This window comes from Hyperoodon ampullatus (assembly GCF_949752795.1).
Source record: "Hyperoodon ampullatus genome assembly, chromosome: 6".
Classification (NCBI taxonomy): Eukaryota; Metazoa; Chordata; class Mammalia; order Artiodactyla; family Ziphiidae; genus Hyperoodon; species Hyperoodon ampullatus.
In genome coordinates this window covers 30,978,003-30,992,997 of record NC_136919.1, presented here as the reverse complement: position 1 = coordinate 30,992,997, position 14,995 = coordinate 30,978,003, and the positions used below count along the sequence as shown (strand labels likewise).

At 38.4% G+C, this 14,995-nt stretch overlaps 1 protein-coding gene across 2 annotated transcripts in view; it reads right to left on the bottom strand.

Annotated features, from left to right (window-relative positions):
* Nucleotides 1-14,995, bottom strand: part of SLC44A1 (solute carrier family 44 member 1) — a gene marked incomplete at its 3' end in the record, with an annotated part of 204,700 nt that overhangs the window by 99,749 nt on the left and 89,956 nt on the right. For both annotated transcript variants that reach the window (XM_079707177.1, XM_079707176.1), the window contains exon 4: nt 10,544-10,680. In XM_079707177.1, the coding sequence (XP_079563303.1) occupies nt 10,544-10,680 (137 nt within the window). The remainder of the gene's footprint in view (nt 1-10,543; nt 10,681-14,995) is intronic.

Sequence of the window (14,995 nt, the reverse complement as noted above, 5' to 3'; positions counted from 1 at the left end):
AAGGCCATCAGAATGAGTGATCTTAGGAAACTAACTTGGGTATATAAACATTTATCTTGGTAAACAGTTGCTATAGTCCCCAGAATGTTTAACTACTACAATATATCAAATGCCTTTTAATAGTCAATTATTTATTCTTTAGCTCAAAATCACTTATAACAACACCCCTAAGAGATATGTTTCCATCGTCATGCTCCAAACATTACAGATGAAAAAAATAAGTCATACTTCCAAGGCCTTTTAAGCAATCACTGGCAAACTACTAAGAAACAGAATTCTTTACTCCTAGGCTACAATGCTTCTTCTGTGTCTTTTCTAATAATCATAATCAGACACGTATTCAATAAGCTCCTGGGGTTGGGCTTCCCTGGTGGCACAGTGGTTGAGAGTCCACCTGCCGATGCAGGGGACACAGGTTCGTGCCCCGGTCCAGGAAGATCCCACATGCCGCGGAGCAGCTAGGCCCGTGAGCCATGGCCGCTGAGCCTGCGCGTCCGGAGCCTGTGCTCCGCAATGGGAGAGGCCACAACAGTGAGAGGGCGGCGTACCGCAAAAAAAAAAAAAAAAAAAAAAAAAAAAAAAAAGAATAAGCTCCTGGGCAAAAAACATATGGTCCACAGATACTGCAAAGATAACATGTTTGAAAACATTTTTTTCCGTCACCCACTCTCTAAATCTGCTGTCTCCTCCCGTGTTAATTCTACCCTGGTTAATGGCTCCACCACCCATAAAATCCCCAAGATGAAGTATGGAAGTCATCCTATATCTTCTTTTTTTTTTTTTTTTTTTTTTTTTTTTCCCGGTACGCGGGCCTCTCACTGTCGCGGCCTCTCCCGTTGCGGAGCACAGGCTCCGGATGCGCAGGCTCCGGATGCGCAGGCTCAGCGGCCATGGCTCACGGGCCCAGCCGCTCCGCGGCATATGGGATCCTCCCGGACCGGGGCACGAACCCGTATCCCCTGCATTGGCAGGCGGACTCTCAACCACTGCGCCACCAGGGAGGCCCCCATCCTATATCTTCTTAATCTACATCTTCCATCTACGTCTTCCCACACTATTCAAGACATTCAAGATACCAAGTCCCAACAATCGGATCTTTCTGTATTATTTCAGACCATCACGATCTCTTATTGGGTCAGTTAAACTATTCTCTCAGAGGGTTTCTTAATTCCATCCTGTGTACAACCTTCAGAATGATTTCTGTAAACTGGGCATTAGTTGTATTACATCCCTGCCCTCAGGAAAATTCCAAACTCCCTGGCTTCAAGGCCCTCCTAAGGCAGGCCTCTTCCTAAAACTCCAGCCTCATTTAAGCATAATAAACTACTTATACTTCTTGCTGTTTCACAAACTTCCAGGCTTTTCCACATGCTGTTCCCTCTGCTTGGGCTGTCCTTTCCTAACCAACATCTGAATGAGTGTTCCAAGTTTGAGCAGAATTTCTACAAACTACTCAAGCTTTACCTCCTCTGTCAAGTATTCTCTGATGCACCCAAACAAAGCTATTTACTTCTCAGCTCTATTATAAAACTTAGCATATTATTTTATAATTTTTTAGTTTACATATCATCTTTATCTTTAGAATGTGAGCTCTTTGAGAACTGGGACCTTATGCCTTCAAAATATCTGGAACTCCTATCTCCTGGCATACAGACAGCACTCAAAAGCCATCTGGTAAATAAAACAGACAGAAATAACTACTTTTAATCTCTTATATTTTGATGTTACATATTATATATAATGATATATGCTTTTCAACATTGACTACAAAGTACACTATCAGAAACAGGATTTCTAAACCATGGTATTAATACAATTCTTGGGCAATTCTTGGTTGTATGGGGCTGTCATGTGCATTTGCAGGATGTTTAGCAGCATCCCTGGTCTCTATCCACTAGATGCCAGCAGCCTCCCTGTAACCTCTCACCCAGCTGTGACAACTAAAAATGTCTCCTGACACTACTAAATGTCCTTGTGGGGGGGTGGGGGGTGGGCAGCAGTGGCAGGTGCAAAATCACCCTTAGTTAAGATCTACTGGTCTAAAACATCAAATTATTTGAAACAAAGAATTGGCAAGTTGGAGGCTAATTCTTGTTTAAAAATTTTGTTTGATTTGCTATCTCAATAATACTTGTAGGATATACAAAGAGAAAAAAATAGTCCTTAAAAAACATGTTTTAGGACTTCACTGGTGGCGCAGTGGTTAAGAATCCACCTGCCAATGCAGGGGACATGGGTTCGAGCCCTGGTCCAGGAAGATCCCACATGCCGCAGAGCAACTAAGCCCATGTGCCACAACTACTGAGCCCACGTGCCACAACTACTGAAGCCCATGCGCTTAGAGCCCATGCTCTACAATGGGAGAAACCACTGCAATGAGAAGCCCATGCACCACAACAAAGAGCAGCCCCTGCTTGCCTCAACTAGAGAAAGCCTGCAAGCAGCAACAAAAACCCAATGCAGCCAACAATCAATCAATCAATCAATAAATTAAAAATAAAGAAAGAAAAAAGGAAATCTTTTGATGCAGAACAGTTTTCATTATGAAAAACAAATTACATTGCTATGAGAAGTTTAATAATGAATTTAACCCCTTTCTCTCTAATTAGGAAAGCATTATATATTTATATGCCAGAAGAAAGCGAGACAATTTTCCAATTTCAATTTCTAGTAACCAGTGAAAAGGATGGACATATTTGCAATTCCCAAGAAGCACCATTAACCAGTTGGAGATATGACATCACCTGTCAATCACTATTGGCATATAGTAGGCACACAAGACATATTTGCTGAGTGAATTAACTTTGGCCATCTATGTACAAGACTTCGACTAGGTATTGTGGAGAACAAAGAGAAGTTTGACTGCCTACTCTAATGCAAGCTCCTTAAACATGGGGAGGACTGTGCCTTGTTTTTGTCTCTCTGGCACATAATTAGTTATTTGTTGAATAAAGGAATTAGTTAAAATTGCATTACTAAATTTAAGGATTTTTTCCTCCCCTTTTTAACAATCAAGTTTCCCTTGCTGGTCTCTGACTTGGAGGCAATTAAATCAGTTGCTACGGTTGTACATTTTATTCATTTATAAATTAGATCAAGACCAATCTTTTGATTCACTGTGGCCAAAAAGAATACATACTCTCTGGTTTAAGTTATAGTGTTACTGCCAGGTAAAAAAAAGAGGGTAATAATCTGATTGTCCATTCATACTAACTCTACACTTACCAACCAGATAATGATAATCAAAAGGCTTGTTAGTATTCATAAATCTTCTATGAATGGACCACATAATCTTTCATGATTTTCAGCAGTGATCACTGAGAAAGCACCAAGCTGCATGGCTCTACTCAAAATGTGAACATGGTCCAATTGGCAGGTCATAAAGCTCTCAGAATTTATACAAAATACAATACACTGAAGAAGCACTCTTAAATAGGAGTGCTATAAATGGGACACAAACAAGAGGAAAATAAGAATTCTGTCATCTTACTACTGTGTTAGGGAAAACAAAATAAATATTGATACAATAGTTTGATAAGAGTAATACAAAAGAAAATAAGGAATTCCATGTAAAATATTAGCACCAACTGAGAACATGCAGCCAGCCCCCAACCTACAGGTTATTCTCATTTCTAAACTTTTCTTTAGAATTTAGACTGCATGTGGAAAGAATAAAATGACATGTAAAGCATCTGCCACACTGCATGACACAAAGTAGGTACCAATAAATGGTACGTTGAAACAAAACGCAGGGCTTAAGTCTGATTTACCTATTCAGACTCAGATGCCCATGCTGAACAATGGGGACAGTGGAATAAAGTGAAGGGTGGACTACAGGCCAGAGGTGGTGGTAGGGCCAGAGTTAGGGAAGGGGGAGAGGAAGGGGAAGAACATCTGAGCAGGCATTACGTTCCCTTCCCTTCACCACCTGTCATGGTCTGGCTGGGCTGAGATGAAAGTCTCATGTAAAGCTGAAGTTAGTTTCAGAGGGAGGGTGATTCTTTTCCCCCCTACAATGTATACATTATTGAGTTTTCAAAAATAATGATAATAAAGGAGGAAAGACACTTCTTCATCAGAAACCAGAGGGAAGAAACATTGCTGGGTTCATGCTCTGATGAAAATAAGAACTCAGGTGGGAGCTCTCACCAGATGGTTTTAGTTTCCTCTGTAGGGCATAAGGTTAGGAAAGAGGAAGAACAAGAGAGCTTAAGAGAATAAAAGGCATGAATAATCCTTGGAGAGTATGTATAAGAGAGATAAATGAATGAATAAGATGAATTATTTAGAGATGAATAAAAAGAACTGATTTCACAGCAATTCTCGTTAGACTGAAGCTAAACAATTTGCCTACTGGTGGCAACTCACATGGATACAGAATTGAGCAAAGGATAGGATGTTAAGAGAATGAGAAATTATTAAGTGGCAATAGAGATGAAGAGGGAAATTCAGTCTATTATTCTTTCAAAAAACATGAATAGTTGCTATGTGAGGTCCTATATTAGGGCTTAGATATTCAGAGATGAATAGAGCATGATCCTGCCCCCAGGAAACTCATGCACCACTGCAGCAAGATGATAAACAAAGAACCAAAGAAGTTTAATACTGAGTCCTTATGGTATTTGGCAACTCTAATTTTTTAAAGGCAATTGTTAAATTGTTTTAGTCTCTAGCATCATATATTTATGATTTGTGTCTATGTAAACTATGAACCAAAATAATAAAATGCACATTTATACACCTACCACTCAATTCATGTACTGAAACTTATACTTTTATATTCATCTGAAATCTTCTGCCTGTCTTTTAAAGCTCCTTGTAATATGGCAGCATCTTCACATAACTAATCTAATTTCCAGCTATTTCTTCCAAGCTTTCTATTCTAGTCAGACATATTTGACAGAAGCATTCCACGAACTTAAGTGGAATGTCCAAGAAGACATCTCCTCTTTCTTGTCCAAAAGAAACAAAGAATTGAGGAAATATTATTTGCTTAATAAATGCATTTCTTATATTACTACAGGAACTAAGAGCTTTTCCGTATAAAGATTTTAAATAGTTTGTAAAGGTAATAAAAGTTCACATGAATGGATGGTTAAGTGCTAAAAAGTACCTTCAAACGTTGTCATGGAAACTTAAAACTCTGAAAAGGATTTATATTATCTTTTCATTCTGGCAAGAAAAATGTTATTTTACCTTGCATCTTAAAATAAGGTTTAAAATCATCATTAAAAAAGTTACTACCCCAGGGACTTCCCTGGCGGCGCAGTGGTTGAGAATCTGCCTGCCAATGCAGGGGACACAGGTTCGAGCCCTGGTCGGTGAAGTTCCCACATGCCACGGAGAACTAAGCCCATGCGCCACAACTACTGAGCCTGCGCTCTAGAGCCCGCAAGCCATAAGTACTGAGCCCGCACACCACAACTACTGAAGCCTGTGCGCTCTAGGGCCTGCATGCCGCAACTACTGAAGCCTGCACACCTAGAACCCGTGCTCCACAACAAGAGAAGCCACCGCAATGAGAAGCTCTCACACGACCACAACGAAGAGTAGCTCCCGCTCACCGCAACTAGAGAAAGCCCACGCACAGCAGCGAAGACCCAATGCAGCCAAAAATAAATAAACTAATTAAAGAAAAAAAAGTTACTACCCCAAACAGGATCCCTCTCTTTCATGAACTTTTAAATTGTGGTACAATACACATAACAAAAAATTAACTATCTTAACCATTTCTAAGTGTACAGTTCAGTTGCACTAAGTACATTCACACTGTTGTGCAACCATCACCATCATCCATCTCCAGAACTCTTCATCTTGCAAAATTGAAACTCTTTATATATAAAACAGTAACTTCCCATTCGTCTCTCCCCATAGCCCCTGGAAATTACCATTCCACTTTCCATCTCTGTGAATTTGACTACTCTAAGTATCTCATATAAGGGGAATCATACATTTGTCCTTCTGTGTCTGGCTTATTTCATTTAACATAATATCTTCAAAGTCCATCCATATTGTAGCATGGGTCAGAATTTCCTTCTTTTTTAAAAAAAACTGTGGTAAAAACACATAACATAAAATGTACCATCTTAAGCATTTTTTAAAGTGTATGGCAGTGTTACCTATATGTATATTGTTGTGCAACAGATCTCCAGAATTTTTTCACCTTGCAACACTGAAACTCTATACCCACTGAACACCATCTTCCCATTTCCCCTTCCCCCACCAGCCCCTGGCAACCACCATTCTACCTTTAAAGAATCTGACTACATTAGATACCTCATATAAGTGTAATCATGCAGTGTTTGTCTTTTTGTGACTGGCTTACTTCACCTAGAATAATATCTTCAAGGTTCATCCTGTTATAGTATATGACAAGATTTCCTTATTATTATTATTTTTTTGCGGTACACAGGCCTCTCACTGTTGTGGCCTCTCCCGTTGCGGAGCACAGGCTCCGGACGTGCAGGCTCAGCGGCCATGGCTCACGGGCCCACCCGCTCTGCGGCATGTGGGATCTTCCCGGACCGGGGCACGAACCTGTGTCCCCTGCATCGGCAGGTGGACTCTCAACCACTACGCCACCAGGGAAGCCCGAGATTTCCTTATTTTTTAAGGCTGACTAATATTCCATTGTGTGCATTGATATATACCACATTTTCTTTATCCATTCATCCGTCAATGGACATTTAGGTTGCTTCTACCTCTTGGCAGAATAATGCTGCAATGAACATGAGTGTGCAAATATCTCTTTGAAATCCTGTTGTCAATTCTTCTAAAAGTGGGATTTCTGGGTCATATAGCAATCTATTTTTTTCTAAGACTTAAGGTTTTTTTTGAGCAGTTTTAGGTTCACAGCAAAACTGAGAAAAAGGTACAAGATTTCCCGTATACCTCATACCCCCCACATATGCACAGCCTCCACCATTATCAACATTCTCACCCTGGAGTGGTATGTTTGATACAACTGATAAAACTACAATGACCAATGATAATCACCCAAAGTCCACAGTTTACATTAGGGGCCATCCTTGTTGCTATACATTCTATGGGCGTGGACAAATGTATAATGACATGTATCCATTATTATAGTATTATACAAAGTATTTTCACTGCCCTAGAAATCCTTTTGGTAATTCCATTTTTTAATTTTTGAGGAACCACATAATGTTTTCCATAGCAGACACACCATTTTATATTCCAACCAACAGTGCACAAGGATTCCAATTTCTCCACATCCTCACCAACATTTGTTACTTTCTGTTTTTTTGTTTTTATTGTAGCCATCCCAGTGGGTGTGAGGTGGTATCTCACTGTGGTTTTAATCTGCATTTCCCTTATGATTAGTGATGTTCAGCATCTTTTCATATCCTTATTATTGGCCATTCATATATCTTTGTTGAAGAAATGTCTAAAGTCCTTTGCCCATTTTTTAATTAGGTTGTAGGTTTCTACTTGCTGTTGAGTTGTAGAGTTCTTTATATATTCTGGATATTAACCCCTTAGCAGATGCAAAGATTTGCAAACATTTTCTCCCATTCCATGGGTTGCCTGCCTTTCACTCTGTTGATTGTGTTTGACTCACAGAAGTTTTAAATTTTGGTGAGTTCAATTTATCTACATTTTCTTTTGTTGCCTGTGCTTTTGGTTCACATCCAAGAAATTATTGCCAAATCCAATATCAGGAAGATTTCCCTTATGTTTTCTTTTAGGAGCTTTGCAGTTTTCTCATGCATTAGGGTTTTTTCATGGACATTTAACAATTCTCTTACAGATTTGGAAAGTTCCCACTTAAACCTAAATTATCTTTTAAAGATATACCTCTCTGAAATTAATGACTGAGAGCTATATATTTGAGGTCAAAGAACTGTGTATTTTCTAACAGAAATATAGCTGTAACAACAAATGGACACAGATAATAATAAAAATTATCTGCTCCTTCCAAATCAATTTGTACCTCCAGTTTTAAGTCACCAATCCAAAAAACAATATGGATTTTTTTGAGAAATTCAGAAATTTCAACTTAGGGTTGCTGTTAAAATTAAAGTGTTTAGGCCCCTACACTAAAGGCTCTCTCTCTATTACAATTTTATAGTTTTCTATTTGCTTTTTTAAATTATTATCTTCTCCATCCTCCATTGCCATGCCTTTTGATGCTGCCATTATTATTACCTTTTAAAATGCCTAATCTGTTAACTTACTTTGCAAACAGCTGCCTCAAAAGCCTAAGGGTGCCTTTGTCACTAGGCACCAATCTAAGAGGTCTGTTTTCTGAAATAATGTTTATTCATTAATACTCCTGAGCACCCACTTTGTGCAAGATACTATGGGTAATACAAAGCTGCAAAACTCACCAGAAGGGGCTTCTTATCAGGGCCTATTAAGGCCATACTCGGTATCATATTCACCCAGGATAGGGGCCTGGAATCATAGCATAAAAGCAGGGCAGCATGGAGCATTTCTCCCCAGTGGATCATCAGAGCAGGCAATACAGCCAACAAGGAACTAGCTCTTTTCTGGCCCTCCAGATGATATGTCAGGCTCAAGGGACCAAGACACATCTGGTATGTCCAAGAGAACTTGTTAGAAGTTAGTTCAATACTAGATCATAGTTTTAAATGCTAGGGTAAGACATATAGACTTTTATTTTATTTTCTTACCACTGATTTCTGTATAAGAGATTAACATGATTGAAGCTCTAGGAATATTAATATGGCAGCAGTATGTAAGGGCACTAGAAGTTAGAGACTGGAGAGAGGAAGAGTATTACATTTCATTGGTAGAATAATAATAATAATAATGATGATGATGATGATGATGATGTAACAGCAGTAGCCAACACTTTTTTTTTAACAACTTACATTAGCCAAACATTGTTTTAATGATTTTTTCATGCATTAACTCCTCATAACAACTCTATGAGGTACTTTAGGTAAAAATATTATCCCTATTTCATAGATGGGGAAATTGAGGCATGGAGAGATTAAGTAACTTGCCCAGGGTCTCACAGATATTAAGTAGCAGGACCAACATTTGAACCCAGATAATCTAGTTCCAGAGTCTCTACTATTAACCACTCAATGATACCACTTCTCAGAGTATACTACATATGCTCACATTGTCTAATATTTTAGGAAAACGCTTAAGGAATAACTCATCCATCCCTGAAACCTGATAATGACAGAGCTGATAGTTCTGGTATTAGACTCAGCAAATCAACACATGTGAGGATATCATGTGGGACTAGAAAATGAAATCTTAAAGAATAGTTGGTACCTCTTTATTCAATGCCCACCAAGTGCCCAGTATTCTTCATGCATCATCTCATTTAATCCTCACAGCAACCTAAGAGAGGGGCATTATTTTAAATCTACCTTTTTTCTGTTGAGGAAATCTAGGCTCAGAGAGGCTATACCTTCTGTCCCTCATTATACAGTCCATCAGTGACAGAAGCAGAGTAGAATCCAGATCCAAATCAATCCCATGTTCTTCCTACTATCTTATGTGGAGGGCATGTAGCAATGGGACAGGAATACTGCCAGTCTGGAAGGCTGCAGTCCTTCTGCCCTCAGAAGGCTAGCACCCCCATCTGAAACACTCTGGAGCCATGCTGGTATGTGTATAGTTATGTCCCCGGGGTGTTTCTCCACCCAGCCAGAAGTTACACCAGGTGGATGCCTGAGTCAGCCCTTGTTCCAAGGCTAGAACTAGCCTGTGAGCTTGGGCAGGACTGAGGTAGCTCTGAGGATTCTTATACACAAAATACAAATGTGAAACCCCATGGAAAAATACAGGCTTGAAGGACTATCACTATGCAGCCCTCCACGAAGAGAGGTTAAAAAAAAAATTCTCTGAAGAGAAATGCTGTGAGTCATATGGAGCTGAGGATAGCACCTGGAGATTAGCAACCCAAGAGAAGAGAGCTAGAGTTCAGGAAATTGACTATGCTTGTTTTCTCAGGGAATTCCCATAAGTTTAACCTCAGTTTCTCAAAACTTATTTCTTTGAAAAATGGTTAAGACATAATGTGTAATTAAAAAAGCAAAACACAAAATTTGAAAAATGCTAGAATTTTCCTTTTTACTTCATTTATTTTTTTTTCTGAACTTTTCAAATTTCTTATCATAGACATATATTACATCCAGGGGTAAAAATAAAATAAACTAATTGAAATACTTTTAACCTATACTTAGGAAGAGGGGGAAAAACCCACAAATTTCCCATAGAGTAGTCTAGTAATTCCCAAATACTCAAACAGGCTACATCAAAATCACCTGAAACATTTGTAAAAAATAGAAATTTCCAGAGCCCAAAGACCTACACAGTCAGAATTTCCCTGGGTGGGGCCTAGGAATCTGGAGTTTCAACAAGCTCCCTAGGTGACTATAATAATTTATATCAAGGAAGTCCAAAAGCACCTTCACTTCTCTTTTTCTTTCTAAGGTTTTTTGATGATTTATTTAATGCTAGGACAAATTTATATTGAAAGGCAAACACAATATTTAACAGTGACTGGACTGTAGACTTGGATGGCCTACTGTCTCACCATTTATCTCTGCAAACTTCTGAACATCACTTAGGGTTTTCAGTTCTTGTCTTGGACATGCTGCTACACACAGTGCTACAGACTTGATCTTCCGGTTTATCAAGTCCAGATTGCATGGATCCAAAAAGAATACGTACCTAAAGCATGAAGAAAAATATTGAGATATTATTTCACAAAATACAGTCTGGTTCACTGCATATTTGAATAAACCTAAGAGCAAAGAACATCTCATTTCCCCTTCACAAATTTAATCATAGATGAACAAATATTTCACAAATCTAATCAAACATGAATTTTTAAAAAAATAATTGCTTATAAATATACTGTTAACAGTGGGGATGGAGGAAATATGGTACTCATATTTTTCATGATCTATTTTTCTAATATTTAAAATTTTGTAATGGGTATTTTATAATCAAAATTGTCTATTTTAGTTTTTTTTAAATAACTAACTTCAGTTTTATTTTTTTGACAAAGTTGTATCCCCCAAATTACTGAAATACTGTTATATAACATGAATTATAATTTAAACATAAACTTTAATGAATATATAATCATATATAAAGTGTATCATTATAAAAATGAACATATATTGATATATACAAGGTATAGCCAAGATGGCTGAGTAGGAAGACCCTGAGCTTATCTCCTCCTATGGGCACACAAAAATTACAAGAGCAGCTATTGAAGAGAGTGATCTGAAGACTAGCAGAAAAGATTTCCCACAACTAAAGATATAAAGGAGGAATCACAATTAGATGAATAGTGGGGTGGAGATATGGTACAGGGAAGATCCACACCTCTGGGTAGGCAACCCACAAATGGGAGGATAATCACAATTGCAGAGGTTCTCCCCAGGGAGAGGGGGATCCGTGCCCCATATGGGCCCTCAGCCCTGGGACCCTGAACCAGGAAAACAAGACTCCAGAACATCTGACTTTGAAGGTCAGCAGGGTTTGCACACTGGAGAGTCAGAGGGCAGTAGAAAACAGAGACTCCACTCTTAAAGGACACACACAAAATCTCACATGCTCCAAAACCCAGCACAGATATAGTAATTTGAAATGAGTCTGGATCAGACTCACTTGCTGATCTTGGGAGAGCCTCCTAGACAGGCAGGAGGCAATTTCAACCCACCTGGGGACATGATTGCTAGTCACAGACATTTTGGGGAACTTGTTCTACCACAAGGACACTGGTGCTGACAAGCGCCATTTTGGAGTCCTCCCTTTAGCCTATCAGCACCAGGGGCTTACCTGCCCACCAGCTGGTTACCCCAGGCCCAGGACCCCCCCACACACACCCAGGACAAGCAGCCAGCCATGCAGGGACCCAATCTCACTATCCAATGGGTCAACACCAGCCCCAGGCACCATAGAGAGCTACCCCAGGACCTACTCCCACCCACCAGAGGGCCAAGACCTACTGTAAGCTATGCTGGGACACAGGCCTATCCACCAGCAGGCTAGCACCTGCCCCAGGACTCACCAAACTTTGCAGCCACCCATGCTGGGAACCAGCCCTGCCCACCAGCAGACTGACATTAGCCCTGGAACCCCTGGAACCCAATGTCAGCCATGCCAGGACCCACGTCCATCCACCAAAAACATTAAACATTGCAGGGGGAAGAGGGTGTTAAAATTGCACCCTCCTTGTTAGGATGTCTTTGAACTTAAGAGATTATCAACTTAAAATAATCATGTATAAATATATGTTGTTATATATGAACCTCATAATAACCACAAATCAATAATCTATAATAGATACACAAAAAAGAGAAAGGAATCCAAACGTAACACTAAAGATAGTCATCAAATCACAAGGGAAGAGAGCAAACGAAGAAGAAAGGAACAAAACAGAACTACAAAAACAACCAGAAAACAATTAACAAAATGGGAATAAGTACACACCTATTAATAATTGTTTAAATGTGAATAGACTAAATTCTCTAATCAAAAGACATAGAGTGGCTGAATCAATAAAAAAATGAAACCCATCTATATGCTGCCTACAGGAGACACACTTCAGATCTAAAGACAGATACAGACTGAAAGTGGCGGGGGATGGAAAAAGGTATCCCATACAAGTGGAAATGAAATGAAAGCTGGGGTAGCAATACTTAGAACAGAGAAAATATACTTTAAAACAAAGACTGTAACAAGAAACAAAGAAGCATATCATATAATGACCAAGAAGCAGATATAACAATTGTAAATACATACGTACCCAACACAGGAGCACTTAAACACATAAAGCAAATATTAGCAGACAAAGGGAGAAATTGACACAGTTTCTTGTATTATTAATTGTTAGTTGCTGATTGTATTATTAACACAAGAATAGTAGGGGACTTTAACAGCCCACTTACATTAATGGACAGAAAATCAATAAGGAAACACTGGCCTTAAATGACACATTAAATCAGATGGACTTAATTGATATACAGAGAACATCCCATCCAAAAGCAGCAGAATACACATTCTTTTCAAGTGCTCATAGAACACTGTCCAGGATAGATCACATGCTAGGGCACAAAACAAATCTCAATAAATTTAAGAATACTGAAATCATATCAAGCATCTTTTCTGACCTCAATGAGATGAGACCATAGTTGGTAGAAATCAACTATAAGAAAAAAACTGCAAAAGCCACAAACATGTGAAGGGTAAACAATATGCTACTAATCAAGCAATGGGTCACTAAAGAAATCACAGAGGAAATCAAAAAATACCTGGAGACAAATAAGAACAGAAATACAACAATCCAAGATCTATGACACGCAGCAAAAGCCGTTCTAGGAGGAAAGTTTATAGTGATCAAGTTTACCTCAGGAAACAAGAAAAATCTCAAATAAAAAACCTAACCATACATCTAAAGGAACTGGGAAAAGAAGAATGAACAAAACCCAAAGTTAATAAAAGGAAAGAAACAATAAAGACCAGAGCAAAAATAAAATGAAACAGTGACTAAAAGGTGATAGAAAAGATCAAGGAAACTAAGAGTGGGTTCTTTGAAAAGACAAACAAAATTGGTAAGCCTTTAGCCAGGCTCATCAAGAGAAAAAGAGAAGGCCCAAATAAAGAAAATCAGAAATGAAAGAGAAGTTACAACCAACACCACAGAAATTCAAAGCATCACAAGAGATTACTATGAACAATTATATGCCCAAAAAATGGACAACCTAGAAGAAATGAATAAATTCCTAGAAACATACGATCTTCTAAGACTGAATCAGGAAGAAACAGAAAATATGTATACACTGATTACCAGGAAGGAAATTGATTCAGTAATCAAACAACTCCCAACAAACCAAAGTCCAGGACCAGAGAGCTTCACAGGTGAATTCTACCAAACACTTAAAGAAGAATTAACACCTATCCTTCTCAAACTATACCAAAAAATTGAAATGGAAGGAATGCTTCCAAACTCATTCTATGAGGCCAGCATCACCGTGATACCAAAACTAGACACAGACGTCACAGAAAAAGAAAATTACAGGCCAATATCACTGATGAACATAGATGCAAAAATTCTCAACAAAATATCAGCAAACCGAATTCAAGATGTTAAAAGGATCATATACTATGATCAAATGGCATTTATCCCAGTGATGCAAGGATGATTTAACAACTCTAAATCAATCAATGTGATACACTACATTAACAAATTGAAAAATAAAAATCACACAGTCATCTTAATAGATGTGGAAAAAAACTTTTGGCAAAATTCACCATCCATTTGCGATAAAAACTGTTAACAAAGTTGACATAGAAGGAACATACCTCAATATACTAAAGGCCATAAATGACAAGCCTCCCACAGTTAACATCATACTCAAAGGTGAAAAGCTGAAAGCATTTCCTCTAAAATAAGGAACAAGACAAGGGTGCCCACTCTTGCCACTTTATTCAACATAGTATTGGAAGGCCTAGCTACAGAAATCAGACCAGAAAAAGAAATAAAAGGAATCTAAACTGGAAAGGAAGAACTAAAACTATCACTGATATCAGATAACTTGATACTATATACAGAAAATCCTAAAGATGCCACCACAAACTATCAATATTAGAACTCATCAATGAATTCAGTAAAGTTGCAGGATAAGAAAATTAATATACAGAAAATCTGTTATGTTTTTATATACTAACAACAAACTACCACAATGAGAAATTAAGAAAACATCTCATTTTCAATTGCATCACAAATAAAAAACAAAACAAAGCCCTAGGAATAAATCTAACCCAAGGAGGTTAGAAACCTACACTCAGAAAACTCTCAGACACTGATAAAAGAAACTGAAGATGACACAAATGGAAAGATACACCATACTCATGGACTGGAAGAACTAATACTGTTAAAATTACCATACTCCCCAACACAATCCACAGAGTCAATGCAATCCCTATCAAAATATCAATGGCATTTTTCATATAATTACAACAAATAATTCTA